General features: G+C 46.5%; 1 protein-coding gene across 1 annotated transcript; it reads right to left on the bottom strand.

Moving 5' to 3' along the window:
- Window positions 1-2,419: 2,419 nt before the first annotated feature.
- On the bottom strand, window positions 2,420-3,026 carry LOC101768428 (L10-interacting MYB domain-containing protein-like). Its single transcript, XM_004971685.1, has 2 exons — window positions 2,720-3,026; window positions 2,420-2,628 (listed from the first exon to the last, which is right to left on the bottom strand). The coding sequence occupies exons 1-2, from the start codon at window positions 3,024-3,026 to the stop codon at window positions 2,420-2,422; spliced, it is 516 nt and encodes a 171-aa protein (XP_004971742.1).
- Between the last annotated feature and the right edge of the window lie 24,397 nt (window positions 3,027-27,423).

Raw genomic sequence — 27,423 nt, 5'->3', positions numbered from 1 at the left:
GTGGGCTGGCACCCTCCGCCACTTCGCCTCCCAGAGAACGCACACGCGCAACCTCCTCCACGTCCGGCCCGGGGCCCACCAACAGGTAAAAAAGGGATACGGGGCTGAAAACGCCCCTACGGCCCATTACGGTCCAGGGGTTCTAAGGCTGGCCCACTACGGGTTCGACAGCCACCCCAGGACTCCCCCGAGCGAGGGGTGAGAAGGGACGGGTCCGCTAGCGGCCATCACCCGGGCAAGCGATAGCCTAGGGCATCCCGACCTCACATTCAAGTCCGGACTGGCATCAAAGTTCATGGTTTTTCCCCGAAGAAAGGCAACGAGCCCCCAGATCCGATCGAACAGACTCGGGAACTATATGAACTGGCCGACCGAAATCTGGGGTACGCCACCAGCTTCGCCCGAGCCAGACCCCCTCGAGTGGGGACCGGGACCCCACTCGAACCGACCCGTTCGCAGCTCAACGAGCACCACGGTTCGTCCAGCAAGGATAGCGTGGCACGGCTCACCCCCTCCGTCTCAGCGAATAGACGTTTGAGGGGTAACGATCAAAAGTTGATCTAGCCTCCCGACCGGTCTTCTGCAATGCGCGGGGGCTCGGGGGCTAGCATCGCAACCAATGACCACGTGTGTGGTCACGATTTGGGGTCTCGAGGTGGGAGTGCCCTATGAAACAATAGGGAATCCTCCCGCGCCAAGCCATCCACAGGACACCCTGCCTGACCAAACTCCCCGGCCAAGCCGAACAAATGACACTTCCTATCCCTGATCAACTGCGGCTTGTAGGACGAACAAGGATCCCCGACGAACGACAAAAGCAGCCTCTGGAGGGGCATCTTTGCTCCACCAAAGGCTCGGGGGCTACTGTTGGGCGGAAGTATTAATGACCTCCTTATACCCCCTTAAAAAACAATCATAAAGGCCCGGGCCCAGTTGCGGCAATAGCGATCCCCGGCGACCCGGCATGGGCAAGGAGCATTCTACTCCGCCTAGCCTGACCTAAGGTCCTAGGGTCGGACACACCCGACCCCTCGCTGGTGAAACTCCGCCTCGCCTGACCCACGATCCCAGGGTCGGATGCGCCCGACCCCTCGCCGCAAGGCTCCGCCTCGCCCAACCCCGGGCGTAGGGGGTCGGACTCATCCGGGCCCACAAGACAAGGATCCGCCTCGGGCGCAGACTAGTAGACGAGGGCGCGGATCTCATAGGCCCCCACCAATCTTGCCATAAATGCGCCGCAGCTCTAGCGCGTAGAAAGGCACCCGCGCTCCTTGACGTGACCCGCCACAAGTACCCAGGCGGAACACTGTAGCCACGATCGCACAAGCTACAGCGGCCGCGGCCTCCCCTGTTTTCCGTAGGGCACTCATTACATGCATCCCCCGGCACAGGAGGGAGCGCCGCCCGCTTTCACGCTCAGTCCAGCGACAGAGACACGACGTCCGTGCTCCACGGACAGTACGCAGGACTATAGGGGTCAGCCATCCCCCACGACGCGCACGGTTGTGGCGGCCGGACATCATCATCATGCTTAGCGGCGACGGTCGACCAAAGGATCGTCGACTAGATCCGACGACAGCCGCCCCCCTCCGGCGGCCACACTGACGGGAGACAAAGGCCGGAGCGGAAGGCGACGACCAGGGGACTCTGTCCTTTTCCTTGTATTTTACTTTACTTAGCTTATATCTTTTACTTCTCCATACGCCTGGCTCACCTGTAGCCCCTATACCCTCCTTGCGCTATAAAAGGAGAACCAGGGGGCCCGAGATAGGGAGACTCTCAAGCCAACAGAACCCACACCCTCTCCTCACGAGCATCAGTGCACACCCAAGAGACTTGGGACCAGCTCCCTCTCTCACCTGTTTGTAACCCCTACTGCAGACCTCGCGTGAGTAACACGAGCAGCTCCTCATACTGGACGTAGGGCTATTCCTGCCCGAACTAGTTTAACCTCGTGTCCTCTCACGCCACCATCCGAAGCCTTACGCGCATAAAAGAAATTTACTTGCCGTAGTCTTGATCCGCTAATCTCGACAACGACAACGCTTTAGCAACTCCTTTTCATGTTCTCTCTCAAGCAAATCAAACCTTCCTTCATTTGTTTCCATGGAGCTAAAGACCTCCCTAAATTCAGGTTTGACGATCAGGAAGGTGGTTGTGTGCATTAGAGCAGTTTTTTCTTGCACTCAGTAATCTTTCACCATCTTCATGGCCTCTGAAATGCTTGGGACTGGATTGGTTGGAGGAGCTGATGAAGCTTCAACACTTTAGGATATCTTATCTGCTGCAGTTTCTATCTTCAAACATGTGTTCTTGTACAGTTGAAAAAATGGGCTCTTCTCATCCTTCTCTTGAATAGAACTAGAGTGTTCCTTGTGTTTCTTTTTCCCTAGCTTTGATTTCTTCAAAGCAGCCAGCTTCACATCATCAATGTCTTGAGTTTTTTTACCTCACTCACATCGTCATCACTTGACTCATTAGAAGATACATCTCCAAGGCAGGATGCACTAGTGCCACTGACATGTATCTTATCAAATAATATATGCAGATCATCAAGGTGCTTTGGCCCTTGTTTTATGAACCTCACATGGTTGCATTTGATACCTTTCTTAGGACTATTGCACCTCTGAAATTAAATGAAACAAAGGATTAATTAGCAAGTAACACAATATGAAAGCATTAAAATGATTAATGAATAATGACAATAAATTGCTTATATCTAGGTGTTCATCCCACCATTCCTTAGAGCACTCAATAGTTTGCTTTGCCTTATTCAATCCAAGCCCAGTTGCACTATTCTTCAACTCCGTGAACCACGTATATTCCTTTTTCATATTGTCCCACTTGTTCTTCAATTGTTTCTTTGTTAGCTTCTGACCAGTTTTTTCTTCATGCTTAGATATAACATTTGTCCAACCAGCCCTATTGAAAAATCCCAACGGCCTTTTCCCAGCTTCTATCTCTCCTTTGCAGATATCAATGAAATGCCTCACATTAGCATCACACCAATCTGCCTTATCAGCCATTCTTGAATCAAGAAAAAAATTAACTATGTCGACATGCTTAGTGATCAGACTATCAACCACATATAAGCTTCTCAAAGACAATATATAAACAATATCTCTAAAATAAATAGTATCTCTAAACTCAACAAGATAGGAGAAACACTCTTTACCCAAACAAAGGGAAATAAGCTTGTGACTTATCAGTTCACTAAGCAAACATAGATGCTTGCTAGGGATGCAGAAGGATGTTCAACATCTCCATTTCATGCTGTAATGGTTGGAACCAGGAAGGAGCTATCTCTGTTATCCGTAACAATCAGGCAATGTGGCAACCAACAAATTAGCATACATCAATTTTTTAAGCACATGTGAAAATCCTTAGCATACATGAATTTTGTTAACAACCATGTCAATCATGAACAAATTCCACAACCAAAGGAATTGAAATGTGGACAACTTCAACTACCGAATCAGGGGAGGAAGCAAGAGTGAGAGGTACCTCGGCTGGAACCCATGCGGCCTCTTGTGCAAGGGAGGAGAGGAGCGAGGGGACGCAGAGTGGCACCGTTGGACAACCTTGCTTGGCCCCGGTAGCAGAAGCGCCGCCGGCCCCCTATTGTGCCGCCATCGAGAGAGGAGGGGGCTGGAGAGGGCCACTACTGCCTGGATCCGCCACCGGGAGGAGATGAATGGGCCGAAAAGGGGCGCACCAGAGTGAGAAGGATGGCCGTCGGCGACCAATCACTCAGCGGAGGTAGCAACACCGCCAACCCCCTTTTGCGCTGCCGCCAGGAGAGGAGGGATTCAGAGAGGGCCGCCGCCACCTGGAATTGCTGCTGGGTGGGGCGTCACCGATGGGAAGGGCGGCCGGCGGTGGGGAGGACGGTCGGTGATGGGGTGGCAAACCCTAGCGGTCCATCCACGTGCGCGCGCGTGTGTTATATCGCGGGGAGGAGGAGGAGGCCACTGTAATTTGATCAGCGGGGACTCGAGCACTGTTGAGCAACTGCGCTGTGGCAGAACCATCCAGTTTAAACTGACTCAAGTATGTCGGTTAGGCCTTGGGTGTCCAAAATGCCGCGTACTTGAATCAGTGTAAACGCGGTAGTCCATCGAGTGTCCTCAATTCACCCGAAGACTCCACATTACTGTTACATCCATACATCAAGATCACACACGTAGGAGCTCATTACAGACATTACAGCTTTAAACACATAATTTACAGCAGCGGAATATTACAAACCATAAGTGAGTTGTCTTAAACATACAATACCGGTACCTAAGAGTGTTAAGGGTATCCAAGGTTTTCTTTGGGTTTCTTGCTGACTCAGGTTAAGCGAACAAAGCTTACTAAGGTTGATCCTTAGAACATCTTTTATTATATGTTAGTTGCTAGATGGCTTATATTGCAAAGTTTGGACTCAAGCCAAAACAAGCATGCTAACATCATAAAGCATTTATAAACATCATTAGCTAGCAACTTTACAATGACGGTCAGAGATCAAGTGGTATTCATATCAGAGAAGTGCGGTGATTCGAACTGATTTACATCCTATAGGAGAGGGAGCTAACCACACGACACGTGCGCAATCTGTCGGATTGCACGTGGCAACTTTTCCCTCCTTGGCTTCCATCGCCTAAACTGAGCTCGCATAGCCTGAGGTCGTGTCCTCATGTACATCGTTGTCCGATCAAAGGTCCCATGAGTTAATGCCCACGATCCCACATGTCGTACATACATTTATGGGCCCACCATAAGGTTTGGACAGTCCTAGATACAGGGCTAGACACTAAGACGTGTCTGACATGGAGGCTACGGTGCAGGACGGCGTAGTCTACATGGCAGGATAGGAACTACTCGAGGATTAGAAAAACTACTCATGGCAATTAGAGTAGGACTCGCCTAGTCAAGCACGACTAGTATTCTTGTATTTTAACCAACCTGTAACCCTTCCCCCGGCAATATAAGGCGAGGCAGGGAACCCCTCCAAAGCAATTCAATCCAACCAACACACAGGATGTAGGGTATTACGCAATCAAGCGGCCCGAACCTATCTAAATCATGTGTCTGTGTTCACCTTTGAGTTCCTGATCTCGACGAGCCCGACGCACTAAACACTACCTCGAGCACCACCCTTGGTAGGTTGCTGGGTCTAAACACCTACAGCTAGTGTGCCATGTAGGGGATCTCGCTGAGAATCCACTGGCGAACTCAATGGCCCAAGTCATTATCAGCCAATTGTCGCGTTCGAAGCGAGCGTGATGTTCATATTTGGCTCTAGGGTTTGCGTCACACACGGTGCTAGAAACTTCCACCACCACATTGCGCTAGCCCCGGAGAAGAAGCAGCAAGTCATCAAGCTCCAGCATCAAGCTCTGGAGAACTTCATCGAGAAATTTGGTGAATTTTTAATTTCTAACTTAGTCAGAGGCTAGGGGGACGAATCCGAGTACAACTCGACTTCTCCTACCAGTCGGACTGATTTTTACGATCTGGCGCTTAAGCCATCATGCAAATCGGACTACAACCCAAGTCGATTCCCGTTCGGACTCTGAAACACAGTTGCTCTTTACCAAGCTACCCTGTCCAGATCACAATCCGACACGGATATGATCGAGGGCCCCAACTACTACTCGGACCTTGACGACGAGAGTCCTTTACCAGGTCTGCAGCAAGGCTTGGTAATCACATCGACTCCACAAAGCAGATTCGTCTACTGGCCCAACATGAAGCCACCTACTCTTGCCAAGAGCGATGACTCACGCCTCATCGCCTACCTTGATACCCTCTCGTACCAGGAGGGAGCTCCTCTGTCACTCATCTACGAGAAAGAGGGCACCATGGAGGTCATCACGTCAAGTTCGGGAAGCCATTCTCCGGAACGAGAACTCTTCACTCTCATTGCTAGACAATAGAGAGAAGATAAAGAGCAACCAGAAAGAAATCAGCGGCACGAATATCACCCAGATGATGTCTTGCAGGATGAGCTCACTGCCAACGTTGCTGGAGAAGAGACTGCAGCTCAAAGAACTCGAAGACGAGCAAGGAACACTGCAAGAGCAGAGCACCGCCACCACCTTGCAGTAGAATTGCTAATCATGAACTTGGATAACGCGTTTGAAGCAGTTCAATCGCGTCAACATCGTACTCCTCTTGCCACCATCACGTCCATTGATCTTATTACCTGCGCAATGCCACAGGACAAGTACAGTAGACAATTGGCTGAACTGGCAGAGCGCGCGTACAAACAACTCAATCAGCAATACCCAATATATTCAGTTCCACACACCCCATCCCAGCGTAGTCAACATGGCAGTAGCCATTGGCGCACTCCATCCAGACCAAGTCAAATTGGAGGCGCCAGACCAAGCCAAGCTGGAGTAGAGGGTAGTCGGAAGGGAACTCTGGAGGCCGTGGCCATCGTGGGACTAATCTAGAATCTGAACGCCTAGTACAGGATCTCCATAACAAGATCAACGCGGGCCGCGATGCCCGTACCATCATCGATGGATGCTGCCATGAGCTCGAGCAAGAAGTTGAGTGCGCGGGAGAAAATTCTGATGGGTTCCCCACCTTCTCAAGATATGTGAGGAGGACAATTTTGATCGAGAAATTCAAACCTCCGGGTATCACCAAGTACGATGGCAAGCAGAACCCAGTCCAATGGCTGCGGTGCTACTTACTGTTAGTACAGGTAGCAAGAGGGAATGATGACACCAAGGTCATCTACTTCCCCATCTGCATGGAGGCGGCGCCACTCACATGACTCAAGTCACTAGATAAGAACTCCATCAACATGTGGAAGGACCTCAAGGTGGCATTCACCAACAACTTCGCATGAGCAATGCATCGTCCTGGCAACAGGATCGACTTGTCTTCAGTCAAACAACAAGAAGGCGAAACCCTGCGCAGTTACTTGTGTTGTTTCTTCAACAAGAAGGCCACAATCGTAGACATCATGGACCGCGACGCCATAGATTGCTTCCAGAATCATCTCTACGACCGCCGGATGTTCCAGGATTTTGGCAGGAGACGCCCTGCTAATATTAAATCTCTAGAGATCATGGTACATGCATGGGTAGAGGAAGAAGACAAGGAGATTGAGCGGTTCGAGTGTAATCGCAACAAGAACCAGAATAACAATAATCAGAACAATGTCCAATGCAATGACAAGAACCGCAACAATGGCAACCGAAATAACTACTCTAGAGGTCAGAATTGCAAGAGAAAGCCAGTCAATACTGTCACGGCAATGTCACAGTCATCCAAGAAAGGCGGCGACAGGAATCAAGATAGGGCCCCGTTCAGCGAGCTCCTAAAGAAGCAGTGCTCATGGCACCCATACCATAAACACTCTGCAATGATTGCTACAGTCTATGCAAAGTCATGAAAGACTTGCCGGAGCCATCTAGAACTAAAGACATAGGCAAGGCTAAGGAAGATGAATACCGGTCCATGTCAAGCACAACGAGTCATGGTTCAAACTTTGGCACCTCAGAAGTATGTCGGTTTACTAGGTCCCACATACCGGCATGTGATTAGTTCATTCAAAGCTTGACCTAAAGGGCCACCAATAAATGGGCCTTAGATCCGTTATCCGGACAGGACCAAAACTTACAACTTTCCATCATCAAACATCAACATAAAACCACATCTTTTAACAAGAAACCATGTCCTACCCGATCGTTCATTAAACAAGTTGTTTTGCACTCTAACAAATTTTAGATGTTATCCTTATGCAAGTAATAGGGAATTACTTGACTTCTGCAGCACTAGCAGATTAGACTTAACCTTGTATTTTTAAACAGGTGGCAAAGATGTCCTTAAACAAGGAAGGTAGGAATGCATAAAAGGACTCCACTCAACTCCTAGACTTAATGCGCAATCATGAAATAAAAGAATTTGGACTCAAATTAGCAAGGTTAAATAGGATTAATGCACCAGGGCTTGCCTTGCTGCTCCTCGGGGTCAGCGGTCTCGATGATGAGCTCCGTGGCATCCTCGGGAACTTGCTCCACCACAATCATGTCCTGGGCTTCCTGAGTTGGCTCGAACGGGATCTCCATGTACTCCACCTCCAGCGGCTCTGAATCTTCACGGAAATGATGCAACGAATGAAAAACAACATAAAATAACCATCCTCTTAATTCTATAAATGCTAACTTAATGAAATAAGAGCTCCTTATATTTTTCCTAGAATAAGAGTTACTCATATAACCAAGGAATAATTATAAACCAATTAAATAGGACATATCTAATTTTTAATAAAAGAAAAGCATTTAAAAACATTTTAAATCTAATAAACCATTTTTATCAATTCTAAATGGTCACTTATTTTTATTAACCATAAAATAGATTTTAGTCCTTATTTTTTATTTTTTCCTAAATATTATCTATTTAAAGAGATAATTAAAGGAAATACATTCTAATTTTTTAAGAGGTTTAAATAAAGGAAAAATAAAATTTTTTTACTAAGACATTTATGGTTTATATTGCATCACACATGAAAATATGAACTCAACAAAATTGATTTCATCAATTTTGGAGTTTTATACAAATAGTTATGGATTATGGAAGTTTAAACCTATTGAAATGCATTTTTAAAACAAAACAGCCAAAACTTCATAGAAAACCCCTGGCCTTCAGCTCGCCCGCAGTCCCTGAACTTCACAAAACAGGGCCTCTGGCCTTAACCACGGCCTGGCAGGGTTGACCGGTGGCGTTGTGGTCGATCTCGTCGGGCGAGGAGTTGTTGAGGTTGTTTAGGAGGTAGTCATGGTGTGGTGCGCGGTAGGAATCGGCCGACGGCGGCTTGTCGACAGAGGAAACGGCGGCGAGGTATGGCTGGCGGCACTAGCGGTAGTGGGGAAAAAGATGACGATGGCGCCGGTGCTGTAACTTTTTTCAAAATCTTCACCGCTATCCGCTTGGCCACGTCCTGCTTGCTTTCCTGCTCATGGCCCTGCTGCATTGCCGGCGCGTGGTGTGTGAGGATTTTCACCACGATGGCTTAAGTGGTGGTGGCGGCGCTGCGAGCAGCTGCTGCTCCAAAAACACTGAAAAGCAGTCCCTTCCCCAATGATTCTTGTCCAAATCCAAACATAAACTTGCGAATCGCCTTTAAACAAAGATGTAGCTGGATCAACGAGCTACATGTGCTAGATAGGGCTTTGGTTTCATAGATCAAAGGATCGAAAGATACAAGTCTTTGAACTTTGGGAAAAACACCGGTTACACTGAACCTTTAGAATTTGCTCCCGTCAGTTAGCTCCAAAGCACCGAAAGGCCACCTTTTCTCGAGCACAGATCATCCAAATCCAATAACAAACTCTTCGAGCGCCTTTAACCAAACTTGTAGAGGTACTATAGGGCTGCAAGTTCTAGATAGGAACTTTGCTCAAAAGATCTTTGGTTTGGAAGATTGAGAGCTCTGACTTTCGGCCAGGAACTGAACATTCCAGTTTCAGTTTCAGAAATTTCCAATGCACTTCTAACAGTCTAAACAGCCCAACTTTCAAAATTTGAGCTCCATTTAAAATACTCAAACACTATTTCTTGTGAACAACAACTAGTCCCAAATGTTCACTATATATTTCACTTCCAATTTCAGTGACTCATCTCCAAGGTTATTATGTAACCCTTTTAAATTCAATCCCAAACATAGGTGATTGACCACATTTAGCACCTTTCACAATTCAGTTCAAATCTGAATTTTTGAGTGGGATTTTAACTATATCCATTTTAAATTGTCACTTTGATCCAAATTCACCTCTTTGACTTGAGTTCATCATAGTTGACTTGGTCAACCCTTTGCTTTGACCTTGTTTGACCAAGTCTTCTTTTCCATATTTTCCCTTTTTCTTTTCCCTTTTCTTTATATTTCTCCTCTTAAGTGCCCAAGTGAGGTTTGGTTCATTGTAAACACCATTAGTGTTACACGCACGAGCCTCCTGCTGCCCCCACCCCACCCCTCATTTCAAGTGGAGGTGATAGGGAACGGCGGCGGCAGCCGAAGCCCCTGGTGCGCAAGCGGTGGCAGCGGATGCTGTCCCAGCTGTCGTGGCGGCGGTGGTCGATGCTCCGTCTCTGCTGGAGTTCGTGGCGTGGCCGTAGCTCTGATGCCCGCGCCATCCGCAACGGGCCACCATCCTACTCCGCGTGTGGCGTGCCTTGGAGGCAGCCCTCGAGGACGTCTGGCGGGTGGCCATGGACCCCAGCGAGGCACCCTCTGCGAGGCGCATGGCGGAGCTTCAAGAACGCGAACAAGAGCTGCACTTCCTGGTGCTCGACGTCATCTGCCACAAGGAGCAGGCCCATCTCTAGGAGGAGGATCTAGCGGCGCGTGAGGAGGCAGCTGCCAAGCGTGATCAACTGCTCGATTCTTCCGAAGCGGCTGCATCGGCCTGTGAGCTCGAGCTGCAAGAGCGTGCCGCCTAGCTTTAGTGCTAGGAGGAGGAGCACCACCAAGCGGTAGGCACCGCCTAGGAGCGGGAGAGGCAGCTAGCCCACCGTGCTCATGAGTTCGATCTTCTTGCACGAAGCTTGGAGCCCCGCGTGCAATCGCTGGACCGCCGTGAGTGCGAAATGTCCCAGAAGGTGGTCGAGGCGGCCACCATCAGTCGGTAGGTGGCGGAGGCACGAGTAGAGTCCAATGAGTCGATCCAGGCGGAGCACCCGGAGAGAGTTGCCAAGATTCGTACTGCTATGGACACCATCAACGCCCAACACCTTGACGCCCAGCGGCAAGCTAGGGGGGTCGAGAGTGCCCGTGTGGTGGCCCTGCGATAGGCAGAGGAGGTCGAGGCTAGGGCTGACGGTGTGGCTTCCCTTTTGCACAGCTTCTCGGAGGAGCTTGTGCAACTCTGGATTTCCCACCAGACAACTATCAAAGGTTTTTGCATCCTCTCCCTTCATTTCCACGACGTGCTCTTGAACGGCGGACGGGAGTGGTTCCCTATGCCCAGCTTGGAAGTTGATCACGGGCCGGAGCACCTCCTTCCCACCTTCACCAGGCTGGAGGAGCATTTGAAGGCATTCCGGTCGGTGGTGGATGTCGCCGCGGCACAAGGGGCACACGACTTGGCTTAAGGCGTAGCGTCCTGCCTGTGGAGGCACTGCGCGAAGGCCTGACCATCAAGGAAGAAGAGGCAGTGCGCGCTGCCATCCGTGATTTGGCCACCGAAGTGGTGGGGTACTTTGTTCCTGCACTGGTCAACGAAGGGGCTGACGGCGAGGAGGGAAAGGATCCAGGTGCTGCTCCCACGGCCTCCGTAGGTGAAGCTTCCGATAGTTCATCAGCGGCTGCCGTGCCCCAGCAGCCCCTGGCGGGCCCCTCATCCTCTTAGTCTTTTTGATTGTGACGCTGACAGTGCCCTGAAAATTATGATCACACATGGAAAGGAAAAAATTCGCGGAGGGAGGAATGAAGCAACGGACGCACCGATCGCATGAAGAGCGAGGTAATTAAAATCGAGCGGAGGGTGTGATCGCATGGCAGGATGAAAGTAGCAATGTGCCGATGTGTGCGGATCATCAAAAGCGGGAAAAAGTGGACGGAGGATTTGATCGGAGTGCCAATGTGTGCGGATCATCAAAAGCGGGAAAAATTGGACGGAGGATTTGATCGGAGCGGGAGGATGACACACGACGGTTTTTTCCTTCTTTCGTTTATTAGTAATAGATTACCAAAAATGTACTACCTTTTGGTTGTTCGACATGTATTACCAAATGTCGCCATAGCGTTCACACGAGCTTTGTGTACTAGTCACATAAATTGATTGTCAAACTTTATCTTCTCTGCACCAATGATGGGGAAGATAAGCTAGGCTCAGATAATGAACAGCTCTAGAGAAGATGTCAACAACATTGATAATTTCCCATAAAATAAACATGTTCCCAAATGATGGAAAAAGGCATGTACCCTGACCTTGTAGCTAAAGGTTTCATTTGCCTTACAAAAGTAGAGTACATGTGCAAAATGGATTGAATTGAGTAATTACTGACATCAATATTATTTACCTCATATCATTACTAGTCATTCTAGCACAGCATTTCCCAAGTAAATGTAAATCAATAATGTTGGAAATTGAGGTGGCCCTAATACCCACTAATCTGAGGACCTACACCTAGGACACCAACTCACTCTGGAGTCGGTCAGCCCTTTTAATTTCTAGTTCCTTAGTGCAACGGGTCCTTTTGACGGCAGAGCCTCCTTTTGACGGCAGAGCCTCCTTCTCACTTTCAAGTGGCAGAGCCTACCAACAGATGATGCTAACTTCGGGGTGGCAGAGCCAACTTATGATGAAGTCTAGATCCTTGTGATCCTGGGTGATAGAGCCAACCTTCGATGGATCACAATTTATGCACTAAGTACTATATGGCCTAACCGGCAGACTAACACTTGTAAGAAATAGAACTTTATTACAACACAATAATATTACACAAGAGTGTACAACACCCTCTCTTTAGTGGCTAGCCTAGCACTCACCCTTTACTTCTACCATACTCCACTCATCTACCATGCTCATGGTTGAATGGATTGACAAGGAAGGGGATCTCTATTTATAGGCCAAGGGAGTTCATAGAATGATGACATATGTCCCATTCTAGAGTTTCACTAGACAAATATCTATGTTCTACACTATTCTAATTTCTTCATGGCAACAACATCTAGTGCCTTCATGAAAAATATCATGGATCATGAGTTGTAGGGAAGGCTCTAGAAGTTTGTATTACTTTCCTTCTATATATAATGTCGTAGTTAACTGGAGATCTTCACACTGATTATAAATATATTAGTAATTCATTCATTTTGAAATGGCTGGAAATCCAAATAACTTCAGCATGATTAACAAATAGATTTAACAAAAAATCTAATTAATTGATTTTCTATATTTAGTGTAAAGGCTCAATGTCCTTGTCAGTATGTGTTTAAGACTTTAGTTGAGACCCTTAGGGGAGAGCACAAATAGAATGGAAACACCCGTGCTAAAACTTTTGTGAATAATAAAGAAAAAAAGTAGAGAACACGTCACAAATTTAATAGTGTTGGTTGACAAGTAAAAAAATAAAATTGCCAAAGTAAGAATCCAGGCATGGGCATGAATAAATTTGTGCAAATTAAGGATCTAAGTACTGGCTTGAATAAATTTGTAAAACTAAAACTCTAGGCACCTCTCTCTAATGCGATGCCGAACGAAACCTGAGCATGGTGAACCACACACTTACAATCAAGCACGGTGACTATGCACAATCATCACTAGTACCAAAATTCTTAGTAGTAGCTACTATGCATGCACGAATGATGTCAACATCAGGACCACTGCAGTATTTTAACCACTGCCCTGCTATAGTGATAAAATCTGATCTATTCATAGGATGACCAAAGCAAGGATGATGGCACACATAGTCCACAAATATGTTGAACTGGAGATCGGATGAGAATATAGAGGGAGACGGTGCGTTGCAAATGTGTACAAGGTGCCTAAAATATATGGCAGTGATACCACTCTTCTTATCCCTGAAGTGCTCAATCACTAGGCGTGCAAGCTTACCCAAATCTTTCAGGAAATTGAATCTGGTCCATTCAGCATTTGGCTCAAGGGATAAATAGAAGCTACCGTCGCTTCCAATCATAAGATGCTCACCTTCAAAATTGCCTCCCCAGCATTTTTTAGCTTTGTAGGTTCTGACCACATAATTAACAGCCTTGCGAAAAAGCTTTGCACACTTTCTTTTAGATATTAGTGCATGCTCTGAGGAAAATAGCTTGTGCCATCTAATAAGTAGGCCATTGCTGGCAACATACTGAGCAAGAGTCAAATTAGATGGCGTTGGTGATGCTTCAAAAAGCTTTGACATTGCTTTTTTTAGACCAACAATTGATGGATTAACCTCAAGCAAAGGTTCCATAGCCATAGGTGAGCTATCCAAGCTACTTTTGCCTTGTTCTGGCTTCATTTGGTTAATACTAGCATCTGTCACATGTGAAGTCTTGGGAAGCTCTGGCCTGACTTCCTTACTCGGTTCAGATGTAGAACTAGCATTTGATATCTGAGAAACTTCTTTAACTAAATCAACCATAGCAGGAAGCTTTGACTTGACTACCTTACTTGGCTGGGAAGCAGAACTTGCATTTGGTGTATCTGTATCCTTGCAAGCCAAGCTACTACTGCCTTGTACTGGCTTCATAGCATCTGTCACTTGTAAACTTTTGGGAAGCTCTGGCTTGACTTCCTTACCTAGTTCAGATGCAGAACTAGCATTTGATAACTGAGAAACTCCCTTAACTCCACAGCAGGAAGCTTTGGCTTGATTAACTTACTTGGCTAGGAAGCAAAACTTGCATTTGATGTATCTATATCCCTGCAGGTTTGATCAGAATGCTCATGAGCAACCTGTGAATCAACCATAGAAGGAAGCTTTGGCTTGACTTCTTCATCTAGCTAGGATATCCCTGTGATGTTGCAGATTTGCTGGAAACGCTCATGGGAAACTACAGCAGTAGGATGGGGTTGGGGTATAGGTAATGGCCTACCGGCAGGAAGAAGATAGAAAGGTTCATCCTGAATCCCTGCACCACCCTCACTTGTCTGGACAGCTGAAACTGACCTGTTGCGCCATTCCATCAACATCAGAGGTGGTAGATTGTTCAGGGAATAGTGAGGCTGGTCCCCATGCCGTACTGACCGATACTCCGGTTGACTTGGCTCAAAGCCCTAAGGATAGCGCAGCTCATGCCTCATTTGAACTGACTGATATATACGAGGATGAAATGGCTGCTGTGCTGGTTGGTTTCCTTGCGAATAGATCTGCTGGTTAGCCAGGACATACCATGGCTGGTACCCCAGTTCGGCTAACTGGTACTCATGAACACGCGGGTACCCCAGTTGAGCTGACTGGAACCCCTCAGGATAGAATGGGTGGTATAGTGGTTGAACTGGGTGATAGTAGTAACTTTGTTCCATCTGCAATAGCTGTGGAAAACTAGCTTGTGGAGGAGCCACATTGTTGTTGCGTTGTGTATTGCAATTCTGAAATGAGGGTAATTTATTTGCTTGAATTAACTGATAGTCTACATGTCCTTAACAATGGTGATCTATGGGTGAAATGCTTGGATACAATTAGATCTTTGTAATAGCTCTTATGTGGACATTTGTGAATTTTTTAGTTTGATTGTTGCTGGATTGATGTAAATTGTCCATGTTATTCATTTCAGTCGCCAATCGTGTATGATTATATTTGTGTTTCAGAGTTCTCATTGTTTGGCATCGCTGAGATATTAGGTAGCTGTCTCAATTCAGACGTTGATAGAGGTTCCTGCTGCACTTCAGCAACACCATCTGTGTGCTCATTTGGTTTCAATTGCTGTCAGCTACTGTAAAGATCTGATTTTATTTCTTCCCTTTCTAGCTGACGATGAAGAAGGTGGATTTCAAGACTAAAGATACATCACGAATGATCTGTCCAGTGTTTGTCGGTGGAAACCACACTTTACTCGTTTTAGCGTACTGTGTCAAGCTTGAAGTTTAATACATCCTAGTCTGAAATTGATGCTGGAATACTTAACGGAGGCAGCAGAGCAGAAACGTGCAGCTTAGGAACTGCTAGTTAAAAAATCCTTGCCTGGTGTTGAAAGTCACACTAGGGATTGGTTTTTCTGGTCTGCTGGTTTTTACTGGTTTTTCTGGAGCTAACTCGAGTAGTTAGGGAATTATCCTGCCTACCGAACAAGGAAGGGATCCACCACAAGGCTATTCCTTTTCTGTTTAGTGGCTGTTTGGTTTGCCGAATGGGTCATCTGTTCGTCGTCATACCTAATGTTGACGCAAAAATCGGGCGGTGACCTTCACGTACTAACACACGAAACCTGAGAGATCTACTTCGCTTAAGTACAGGTTGACCCTCTCGATCCAAGACGTGCCAGTCAATTTGACGTGCCAATTGATAAGGACAATCAAGACGTTAAATTTGAGAGCGAATCGGCTGGTGTTCCGATTAGCTTCAGGAGATTGTAAACGGCCAAGTAGCCGATGCAGAAAAAGACAATCGGCTAGGTCAGTCGATGTATGCGTAATCAATGCAAAGGAACTGTTGAAAAATAACCTAAACAATGCTACGCGAACAACACTTGAAACAGATCTAATTGGCTATAGAACAATTCTTGATTGAAAAACAGGACAAGCAGCCGATTGGAATCTATTCCAAGCTGGATGATGGTGATAAAAACTAAAGCAACAAGATTTAAACGAATAAACTTGTAGATCTAGCAAATATCGATAACTTGATGACTAAATCTAGATAAAACAACAACGATGCACCGGAAGTTAAAGCCTAGAAATTACTCGATAAAAACGGAACTTACAATTTAGCCGGAGAACAAGACGATGCAGCCCTGCTAGCTTGGAAGAACTCATGAAAAAAAAGGAACTTTGGCGAAGTCGCCGACTTGAAAGTAAATTGCGAATAAAGTAGATTTGTTTGTTGGTGTGTACAACTTTTTCAGACCTTGCAGGATCTCTATTTATACCCTGAACTCAAAACTCCTAGTCCTGGTCGATTACGATGTAATACAATATCTATAACAAAAGAAACAAACTTTCTAAACAAAATGACTCGTACAAGAGTTGGAAACAAACTTAGATTCTATTAACCAACCCTATATCCACCATCTTGCAACCTCCTCGCCGATCAAGACTCTTTTGCCTCTTATCGGTTGAAGCTCCAACACCTCCGATCGGCTGGAACCCTCCTACATGCATCGGCTAGACCCCATCGGCTCCCATCGGCTGAATCCTCTTGTCTTCATCGTCTGAACCTCCATAATTTCATCGGCTGAACTACTGTAACTCCATCGGCCGATTTTACTAGCCGTTGCTCCTCTGTCACGCATCAGCATCTCTGCTTCCTTTTGACGCCAACTTTTAATACGTCTCAAAAAACGGCGTCAACACATGCCCCCAGTTTTGGAGTAAAACATATATTTTGCTTCCAAATTCTCTTGGCCATGATTCGCGTGCCTGAAAAAGTGCCTGCGAACAACAGCCTCTTGGATTTCGTGCGGACGGCGGATGAAATGCCATACATTACCTTCTCAGGCTAGCCTATAAACTCACGGACATCATCTCCGTATTCCACTCAAAACTCTTAGTCCTGGTCGATTACGATGTAATACAATATCTATAACAAAAGAAACAAACTTTCTAAACAAAATGACTCGTACAAGAGTTGGAAACAAACTTAGATTCTATTAACCAACCCTATATCCACCATCTTGCAACCTCCTCGCCGATCAAGACTCTTTTGCCTCTTATCGGTCGAAGCTCCAACACCTCCGATCGGCTGGAACCCTCCTACTTGCATCGGCTAGACCCCATCGGTTCCCATCGGCTGAATCCTCTTGTCTTCATCGGCTGAACCTCCATAATTTCATCGGCTGAACTACTGTAACTCCATCGGCCGATTTTACTAGCCGTTGCTCCTATGTCACGCATCAGCATCTCTGCTTCCTTTTGATGCCAACTTTTAATACGTCTCAAAAAACGGCATCAACACATGCCCCCAGTTTTGGAGTAAAACATATATTTTGCTTCCAAATTCTCTTGGCCATGATTCACGTGCCTGAAAAAGCGCCTACGAACAACAGCCTCTTGGATTTCGCGCGGACGGCGGATGAAATGCCATACATACCCTTCTCAGGCTAGCCTATAAACTCACGGACATCATCTCCGTATTCCACTCAAGATGTCTTGAACGCCTTCTTGTTTGGTCACGGGCCGATGACTCCCACACTAGCCGATGTTCTGATGCTGATGGGTTTAGACATCACCTCTATTGATAATGCATTCGTGCTTCCTACCAAAGCTTCTCATCGGCTGGAAACAAAGACTATCGGTGGATGGAAAGGCTACATCAGCCGTCATGCTAAAACTGGAACTGTCGATGCTAGGGAACATTTGCCTTCCTGAATATGTGGCTGGACAAGTTCATCTTCTGCAGACGATCGGCTGTACCAACTACCAATCTGCAAATCTTGGCTGAAGCGCTGTCGATGGGGAATTCGATCCCCTTAGGGAAACACCTCCTTGGATCAGTCTATCACTTGCTACACTAGGTGTCAATCAAGCTATCGGCTAGACAACCCATCGGCAATCTAGGTGGCCCTTGGTGGTTCATCAACTTGTGGCTCAACTTACACCTGCAACATGTCTTGGGGCAAGACATCAAGAACATGTATTTCCCGAAAGATCAGTCAGATGACGAGGACCCTAGAACTTGCTGATGCACACCTTATGGTGAAGTTGTTTCTGTCTTCCCTGGCGATAAACAGTCTCCTTCTAGGGTAGCCGATTTCTTTAGATGCTTCTACAATGGTCTTACCAATGAGGCAGCAATTTGGCATGCTTATGCCGATGAAGACCTTCCTTTTGAGCTACCCATCAGCTTTAATTTTGCTACAGCCACATCAAGCGCAGAAAATCTTGAAGTAATCATGAAGCCTACCATCCTTCCAGCCAATTTCTTTGCTGGTAAAGGTCAACACCTAACCTATGAGTTTTATCACCCATCGGCAGCATCCCGCCAGCTCGCTTTTGGGCAATTGCCGATAAAACTTTTCTTTGCCAATCTCGTGAAGCCCTGGGAAAAACTTTCCAGCGGCTTTGAGTACAACAGACTAAAGAGCCTGATTCTGGATGCCAGCACCATAAACTTAGAATCATGGAACCTCGCTTCTTTTACTACTAGACCATTCAAGTTGTGGTCGAAAAAATGGGGTCAGCATCTCTTTTGCGTATCGGCAGGAGTCTATTGCCAGCAGCTCAACCCAGACTTCGTCGATCCTGATGGAGAGGTGACACTGCTGATTTCACTTATTCTTCTTTCTCTTTTTGTAAAGGTTCCTTTCCCACTAACGTTTTTTCTCTTGCAGAGTGCTAGTCAGATACCTCCAGCCATGAGCCAAAGTGACAAGCTATTTTCTTACGCAAATGCATTGGCACCTCCTCATATCGGCCATAGCGCTCCATCTCTAGCAGATATAGCCATAGGTCGACTTTGAAACGTAAAGCCCCTGCCTCTAAGAAGATGATTTGTAAGAAGCTTATCCAAAAGGACTCGTCATCAACCGAAGCAATCAACCCATCGGCAGCGGCATCACTTCTGATAGAAGCTTTCCAAATAATTCCACTATTAAATTTCCTTAGATAAATTACAAAGCTAACTCCATTTCTTTCAGATGTCTGCACATTCCTTACAAAATTAACCTATTCTGGAATTGGCTATACCTCCGACCCTTCCATCGGCTGCTAAAATCAGCCAGACTCCTGTGCAGATCGATCCAGACACATTGGTTACTCTACCTGAACCATCGGCTACATCAACACCAGAGGTATAACGCTGCCTGCAATACTTGAGTTCAATGCTTTCTTTTTTATCAAAAATATTCTTACGGAATCTTCTTTTACCTAGGAGAATATTCCAAGTATTGCATTGGCCACAGCTCTAGAGCCCATCACTATCCAAGATTCTCCAGCCGACACAATCCCTGAGGATGAGCCACCTTCTGAGGAGCCGATCCATCAAAAACATCCATCCAATCTAGCAGCATCATCAACACAAGCTGAAGAGATTCGTTGGAAGATGGTAAACACCCCCTCACACTCACTAGCCAATTTTCCACCAACTAGCATCATCGGCTTACACTTCATTAATCTTTTGCAGGCTCAGGATTCACCAGACAATAGCCTTTTCTCCTTTCAAATTGAAGAACTTCCTGAAGAAGATGAGGTACTGTCACTCCGTTGGTTCTAGGATCCCTATTTGATGAGGTGAAGACTAAACTTCAAAACATATTAGATTTCCTCAACCGGGACATCAGCCAGCTGGTTGAAGACGCGGAGCTAATACGGAACATCTTTCTTAGCCTCAAAGGCCAAATTCCAGAAGAAATAGAAGAAGCCCTGATTCCCGCAGCCTTCATTGAGAATCAGCAAGTTCCAGTGTTGAAGGCATTACGTCGCTTAGCCGATCGAGCCAAACAGGAGCAATTGCTCAAGGACAAGGAGTCTCACAAGCTCCATGCCGAGGAAATCCACAAGAGGATCAACATCTTAAGCAATTCTTGTCCTGACATCATCGGCGAGATCGATCGGCTCAAGGCAAGGAGAGCAGCACTGATGAAAGAGCTGAAGGACGTTGGGGACACCATCACCGTTGAAGAGAACAAGCTTGCCCAACTTCTGAATGCCATCAAAAAATCGGAACAAGAGAAGAAACTGCATGCTCAACAGGCTTATCAGCTCAGCCAATGCTGATCGCAGAGAGATCGAAGAGGCCGACCAAATTTGCACGCGCGCAATAAATGCCATCCGTACCCTCTTGGGACCATTTTAACAAACCTTATTTTAATTTTTATACATCTTCTGCGCATGATGACTATCTTTTCATGACGCAAATACCTTAATGCTCGTACTTCAATCAGCTTAAATGCAAACTGACTACCCTTCTGCTGCCCTGGTTGACTCACCAACGGCTACCTTATTCAAAGCATTCCTTTTGACTGACCGTTATGTGCTTCAAATGTTCAGATTCCTTCAAAACTGCCTTATAAATACGAGCACCAATGCCCCCCTTGAAAGCATTCACAAAATTGCACAAGCTCTGTCCCTCCACAAGTTTCTCAACCAGACCGAATCCAAACAACCAAAGTGGCTTCCTTTTCATCAGTCAATCAGGTACTACTCTGCAATCTTGTTCTAAATCGATCGTTCTGAATTAACTCTCATCTGCGATTTATGCTCCTTATTCTCCCTTCTCCCAGATGAACCCGGTAAACAATCAACTCGAGGCGATCATCCAGATCCTCCAATCCAACGAGAAGCTCTCTCAAGCAGACAAAGATCTGATCCAGACCAACCTTGATCAAATCAGAGATTACATTCCCTCGGACATCGAGCTGGTTTTATCTGCAATCAACTCTACAAGTTCAAGTCAGCAGGTGCAACAATTGGCCTCTCAAGCACGAGACCTTCGGCTTTCCTCTTCGATTCTTGAAAGCAAATTAACTACTCAGGAAGCTAGAAGGGATCAGCTCCTGCAAGAACTGAGCCAGATCACCAACGAGATTGATATAACCACGACTCATTTGGGACACCATCCAGGCCTACTTCACCAAAGGGAACAAGCGATCGCCAATTTTCAAGATGAAGACAACCAAGCTCGCCTGCATGCAATAAAATCGATCCAAGACTTCTTAGGTTCAATGTAATGTCTTGTTGTACCTCGATAACTTAGAGATTGCATATTTTTTTGTTCTAAGGGGGACGCATATTGCATCGGCCATGTATCAGCCGACGTACCGGACTGAAATCGGCTTATTCGTATCTCATCGGCTATCAGCGTGTCTGCTTTTCTTCTTTTTGCACTAAAGGCGACACTCTCAGTATCAGCTATGACAGTCCAAAGCCTTAAACCATCGGCTATGCATCTACCCATATACTAGGGTAGTACTTCTTCAAGTATTTCCCATTCAAAGCTCTAGCAAATTCTTCTCCTTCAAGTGTTTCTGTAATATATGCGTTTCCTGGAGCACAACGACTCACTTGATACGGCCCTTCCCATGTAGGCGACCATTTTCCGTACTTAGTATCTTTAGACCCTATCGGCAACACCAGTTTCCAGACCAGATCTCCCTGGAAAAACTTTTTGATTTTGACCTTCTTATCATACCATCTAGCTACTCTCTTTTTATTCTCTTCGATATTGATCAAAGCCCTTAGTCGATGACTTGCTAGATCCTCCAACTCGCCTTTCATCAGGACTGGGTAATCATCCGCTGTCAATTGATCCTGCAACGATATACGTCTTGATCTTGTCTTCAATTCCCAAGGCAAAACTGCTTCATGCCCATAAACCAACTGATAAGGGGACACTTTTGTACCACCATGATAGGCCATCCGATATGCCCGTAAAGACTCATTTAGCGTGACATGCCAATGTCTTGGATGCTCCTAAACTTTCCTTTCAATTAACTTGATAATCCCCTTGTTGGATGCTTCAGCCTAGCCAATTGCTTGAGCATAATATGGAGAAGAATTCAATAGTTTAATTCCCATTCTGGCAGCAAATTCCTCAAATTCCCCTGAAGTGAACATAGTCCCCTAATCGGTTGTGATAGTCTGAGGGATGCCGAACCGATAGATAATGTGTTTTTTAACAAAGTCAATCATGTTTGCCGATGTCACATTCTTCAAAGGAATTGCTTCAACCCATTTTGTAAAGTAACATGTCGCTACCAATATGAACTTGTGACCCTTGCTCGAAATGACGGATAAATCTGGCCGATTAAGTTAATCCCCCAACCCCTGAACAGCGATGGCTTAATTATAGGATTCATAGCCAATGCTGGGGCTCTCTGCACATTTCCAAACCTTTGGCAATCCTGACAACCCTTGTAATACTTGAAGCAATCTTCAAGGATATTCGGCCAGTAATATCTATTATTTCTAATCATCCATTTCATTTTAAAGGCCGATTGATGAGCCCCACAAACTCCCTCATGAATTTTGCCCATCAAGCTTTTTGATTCTTCAACACCGAGGCACTTGAGCAAGACCCCATCAATCGTCCGATAATATAAATCATCTTCGAGTAACACATATTTCATGGCCTGAAGACGTACTCGTCTATCAACCCTTTTGGATGGATCCTTTAAATAATCAGCTATCTCCTTTCTCCAATCGCTAGGCATTGGCTCTACAGCCATAGTACCGCAAATCGGCCAGTACCCGGAGGCATTTTGGGTGAAATTGTTAGCTTCTTCATTGTAAGATCTGAGAATATGTTCAATGGTCACACTCTTGAATTCCTTAAGTAACTGGAGGCACTCTTCATGGTAGACTCTCAAAATGTCATATCTGCATTCACATCCTCCAGTTAGTTGATTGACGATCAGCATAGAATCCCCAAATATTTCAATAGCGTCAGCTTTAATCTCTCTCAACAACTTAATGCCCTTTAAAACAGCTTGATATTCGGCCTGATTATTGGTAGCAGTAGCATCAATCGGCAACGAAAACTCATAGTTTACCCCCCATGGTGACACAAGCACTATGACGATCCCTAAACCGACTCCACATGAAGATCCATCAAAGAATAAGGTCCATGGAACTGGTTCCACAATAGCAACCTCTGGACCACAATGTTGAACAACAAAATCGGCCATGACTTGCCCTTTAATGGCTTTAGCCGATTCGTACTTCAGTTCAAACTCCGACAGAGCCAAAATCCATTTTCCAATTCTCCTATTCAAAATCGGCAACGACAACATATACTTGACAACATCATCTTTGCACATGACAACGCATTCAGCCGATAACAAATAATGCCTAAGATTGGTACAGGAGAAATATAAGCACAAGCATAGCCTTTCAACCGAAGATAATCTGGTTTCCGCATCCAAGAGTCTTCTGCTCACATGATAGATCACCCGTTCCTTACCCTCAAACTCCTAAACAAGGGCTGATCCGATGGTGCGCTCATCAACGATAATTACAACTTGAACGGCTTATGTTCCTGGGGAGGTACCAACACTGGAGGCGACACAAAGTATCGCTTAATATCATCTAATGCTTTAAATTGTTCTGCTCCCCAAACAAATTCTTGATCGGCCTTTAATTTTAACAACAAACTGAACGGCTGAATTCTTCCAGACAAGTTTGATATGAACCTTCAAATGAAGTTAATCTTGCCGATCAATGACTGAAGCTCAGTTTTATTTTTCAGAGCAACAACCTTGTTAATGGAACCAATGATCTTCTGACTAACCTTGATGCCACGCTCATGTACCATGAAGCCTAAGAACTACCCAGCCGATACGCTAAAAGCACACTTATTTGGATTCATCTTGAGTCTATGCTTCCTTGTACACTCCAGGACCCTGCATAAATCGGCCAAATGCTCCTTGTATCCTCCTGATTTAACCACGACATCATTGATGTAAATCTCTACTATCTTGCCGATGAGTTCGTGGAAAATAAAATTCATTGCTCGTTGATACGTATCTCCAGCATTCTTCAATCCAAAAGTCATGATGATCCACTCAAACAAACCGATGTGCCCAGGACACCTAAAGGCCGTTTTGGAAATATCTTCTTCAGCCATAAATATCTAGTTATACCCAGCATTACCATCCATGAAACTAATAACTCTATGTCCTGCAGCAGCATCTCTCAGCACATCGGCTACAGGCATTGGATAACCATCCATCGGCGTGGCTTTGTTGAGATCCCTGAAATCAATACAAACTCATAGCTTTCCATTCTTCTTGTATACACGGACAACATTAGAAATCCATTCAGCATAACGACACTGCGTGATAAAGTTAGCTTCAATTAATCTTGTAATCACGGCTTTGATGTCATGTAACACTTTTGGATTACAACGCCGCGCAGGCTATTGATACGGCCGATACCCTGGCTTTATAGGCAACCAATGTTCAACAACAAATCGGTGTAAACCAGCCATTTCATAATATTCCCAAGCAAAGTAGTCTTTAAACTCCCTAAGTAACTTAATCAATTCTCGCTTATACTCAGGATCTAACTTAGCACTAATGTACGTCGGCCTTGGCTCGCTATCGTCTCCAAGATCTACCTGCTCTAATTCATCGGCCGACGTAAACCTGTGCCCAAGCTTCCCATCATCTTCAACGAACTCATCCATCAGGATGATTCTTCCGAGCTGACTGCTTGGATCGGCTGTAGCCTGAAATCCAACACCTTCAAGAAATCCGTATCCCAGGCTTTGCCAGATATACAACTTACTTGTTCATAGCTCCACTGTTGGGCGTCGGCTGCGGCGATACTGAAAGTGGAATCAGCGGGGACAACTTCCACTGAATCGCTGATCCACTAGACGAGGCATTGATGCATCGTAAATGAGATACAACAATTGGCATGAACCCAATCTCGACCTAAGAGCATGTTATATGACCCTTTACCATTAATGACGAAAAATATAGTGGGTAGGGTCTTACTTCCAATCATTAAGTCAACGCAAAGTGCCCCTCGAGCTGGTGAGATGTTTCCTTCAAAGTCTTTCAACATCATGTTCGTTTTCGTCAAGTCCTCTTCGCCCTTTCCAAGCTTGCGAAACATGGCATTGTAACAACCTAGCATAATTAGACCATATTTAAATCTTAAACAAAGTCATTAGTGCATAAAGTAGAACTTTGGCAGTGGTGAAGGCAAGTGTAAGGACACTTTTGCCCCTCACAAGCTAAAATGTTGTTTGAACAGTAACTTGAATTTTTGCTTAAGAACTTAAAAATCTGTCCAACTAAGAGCTGTAGAACTCAACTATCATAACAACTTTCATTTTTGGTGTTTTTCTAGAATCTGAGTAGAAGACCTTCAAAAACTTGAAAATTGAATCTGTGTTAAATTAAGAAAAACAGTTGAAGTCCCGACTTTGGGACTCTTTAATTCGAAATATCCAATATAAACTCAAGCTGAGATCTAGAACAAAGTTTTAGAGCTTCGAGACCTTAACAACTTTGATTTAAGGAGTAAATTTTAAATCTACCCCGAGAGCCTTCAAAGTCATCTAGTTTGGTCAACTCAGCCCAAGACTTGCAATCTAGACTAAGTCTAGAAATCACATCAACCCTACATCTTGGAACGAGCTTATCGCTCAAAAGTTGAACCAAACATCAGAAATATCCTTTATAAGTGTTTTAGAATGAAGCTTATACAACAACTTTGTCAATTGGACCCTAGTCCAATTCGCCTTCGAAGCTTTTCAAAACTGCAGCTCAAGTTAGCCAAACACCCTGAACACAACCAAGCCGCTATTTTTCTCAGTCCGGGAAACCGGCATTCCTCCAAACTTGGGAGTTTTGAATCTTCGAATCCACCGCAAATTTAAACTCGGTTCAATTACAAAAGTTGGACATTGGTCTAAGGACAACAACTTTTGTAAAGGAAGTAAATGTCGTGCGGTTCAAGATTTGGGAGATCCGGTGCTTGGAAATTGACCCGGGGAAGGATCCCGCGAATCCGTCGGTTCAGAGCGCGCGCTAGAGCATGTGCGCCATGCGCTCCAGAGCACCGCCGCTGCGTGGCGTGGCCTTACCGGTGAAGCCGCCTCATCCAGTCGCGTGCGACGTTGCCCTGCAGCCCCTTCGCCCCGTCTCGCCTCGCCCGAGGCCCTGCCAGCCGCGCCAGGCACTCTGCCCGTGGACCCACCGCTGTCCCGGCCACTCCGCGGCCAAAGTCGGTCGCCGCTGCGCCCGGTGCTGCCTCGCACCCCGCGCACAATCCGCTCCGCCAGGATCTCCGGTCGTGCCCCGACGATCCCCGCCTCTCCCGTCAAGACTTGCCAGGCGCTCTGCCCACTCTCGCCCCGCGATGCCGCTGCCTCCGCCAACCACTGTGCCAGCCGCGACGCAACCCGCCACAAGTACCCATGCGCGACCGCACAGTACAGGCTACAGTGGTTGCAGCTTCCTCCGATTCACTACAAGGCACTCATGGCCTACGCCGCCCGAAGCAGGAGGAAGCCATGCCCGTTCTCGCGCCCCGCGCGTCCGGCGACAAGGACGCGACATCCGCCTTCCGCGGGCCGTCAGCAAGATGGTGGGATCAGCCGCCTTCCCCAATGGACACAGGTGCCACGACGAAACACCATCATCACGTCTGGCGACAACAGCCATTGAAGAGACCGTCGACAGGACTCGACGGCGGCCGCCCTCTTCCGGCGAACGCACCGGTAGGAGCCGAAGGCCGGAGGGGATGCCGGTGGCCTAGGGACTTGGTCCCTCCCCTTGTGTTGTATTTTACTTAGCTTTGTTTATCTCTTTTACTTCTCCTCACACCCGGTCTCACCTGTAACCTCGATGGCTTCCTTGTGCTATAAAAGGAGAACCGGGGGTCGGAGACAGAGGAGGCTCCCAAGCTAGCAGAACACACCCATACCCACCTAGAGCATCAGTGCACACCCAAGAGACCTGGGATCAGCTCCCTCTCTCGCCCTCCTGTAACCCCTACTACAGAACCTCGCGTGGGCAACACGAGCAGCTCCCGATACTGGACATAGGGCATTCCCTTGCACGAACTAGTCTAAACCCCGTGTCTCCTACGCCACCATCCGAAGCCTTACGCGCATAAAAGAAATTTACTAGTCTAAGTTTTGATCCGCTAATCTTGACAACAACACTTGGCGCGCCAGGTAGGCGACCTTTGCGTGTACATCACCGGCTTCAGATGGCCAACCGCGACGCCAGCTTCGCTCCGGGCTCCCTGATCCGCTTCGGGAGTCTGGACTTCCTCGCCACCGGGAAGGGGATCGAGTTGATCCCTCTCCTCGTCTTGCCCGCTCGTCCCACCACATCCGGCTCTGCCGTCGGGATAGCGGCGAGCG

The sequence above is a fragment of the Setaria italica genome, chromosome V (genome assembly GCF_000263155.2).
Source record: "Setaria italica strain Yugu1 chromosome V, Setaria_italica_v2.0, whole genome shotgun sequence".
NCBI lineage: Eukaryota > Viridiplantae > Streptophyta > Magnoliopsida > Poales > Poaceae > Setaria > Setaria italica.
This window is presented reverse-complemented; position numbering and strand designations above follow the sequence as displayed.

What these genes read in the sequence shown, in the direction of transcription:
- LOC101768428 (XM_004971685.1), bottom strand. Translation starts at nt 3,026, where the DNA reads ATGGCTGATAAGGCAGATTGGTGTGATGCTAATGTGAGGCATTTCATT. An exon ending in ATGGTGGGATGAACACCTAG is followed by an intron (nt 2,629 to 2,719) that starts ATATAAGCAATT and finishes TCATTTAATTTC; the next exon opens with AGAGGTGCAATAGTCCTAAG.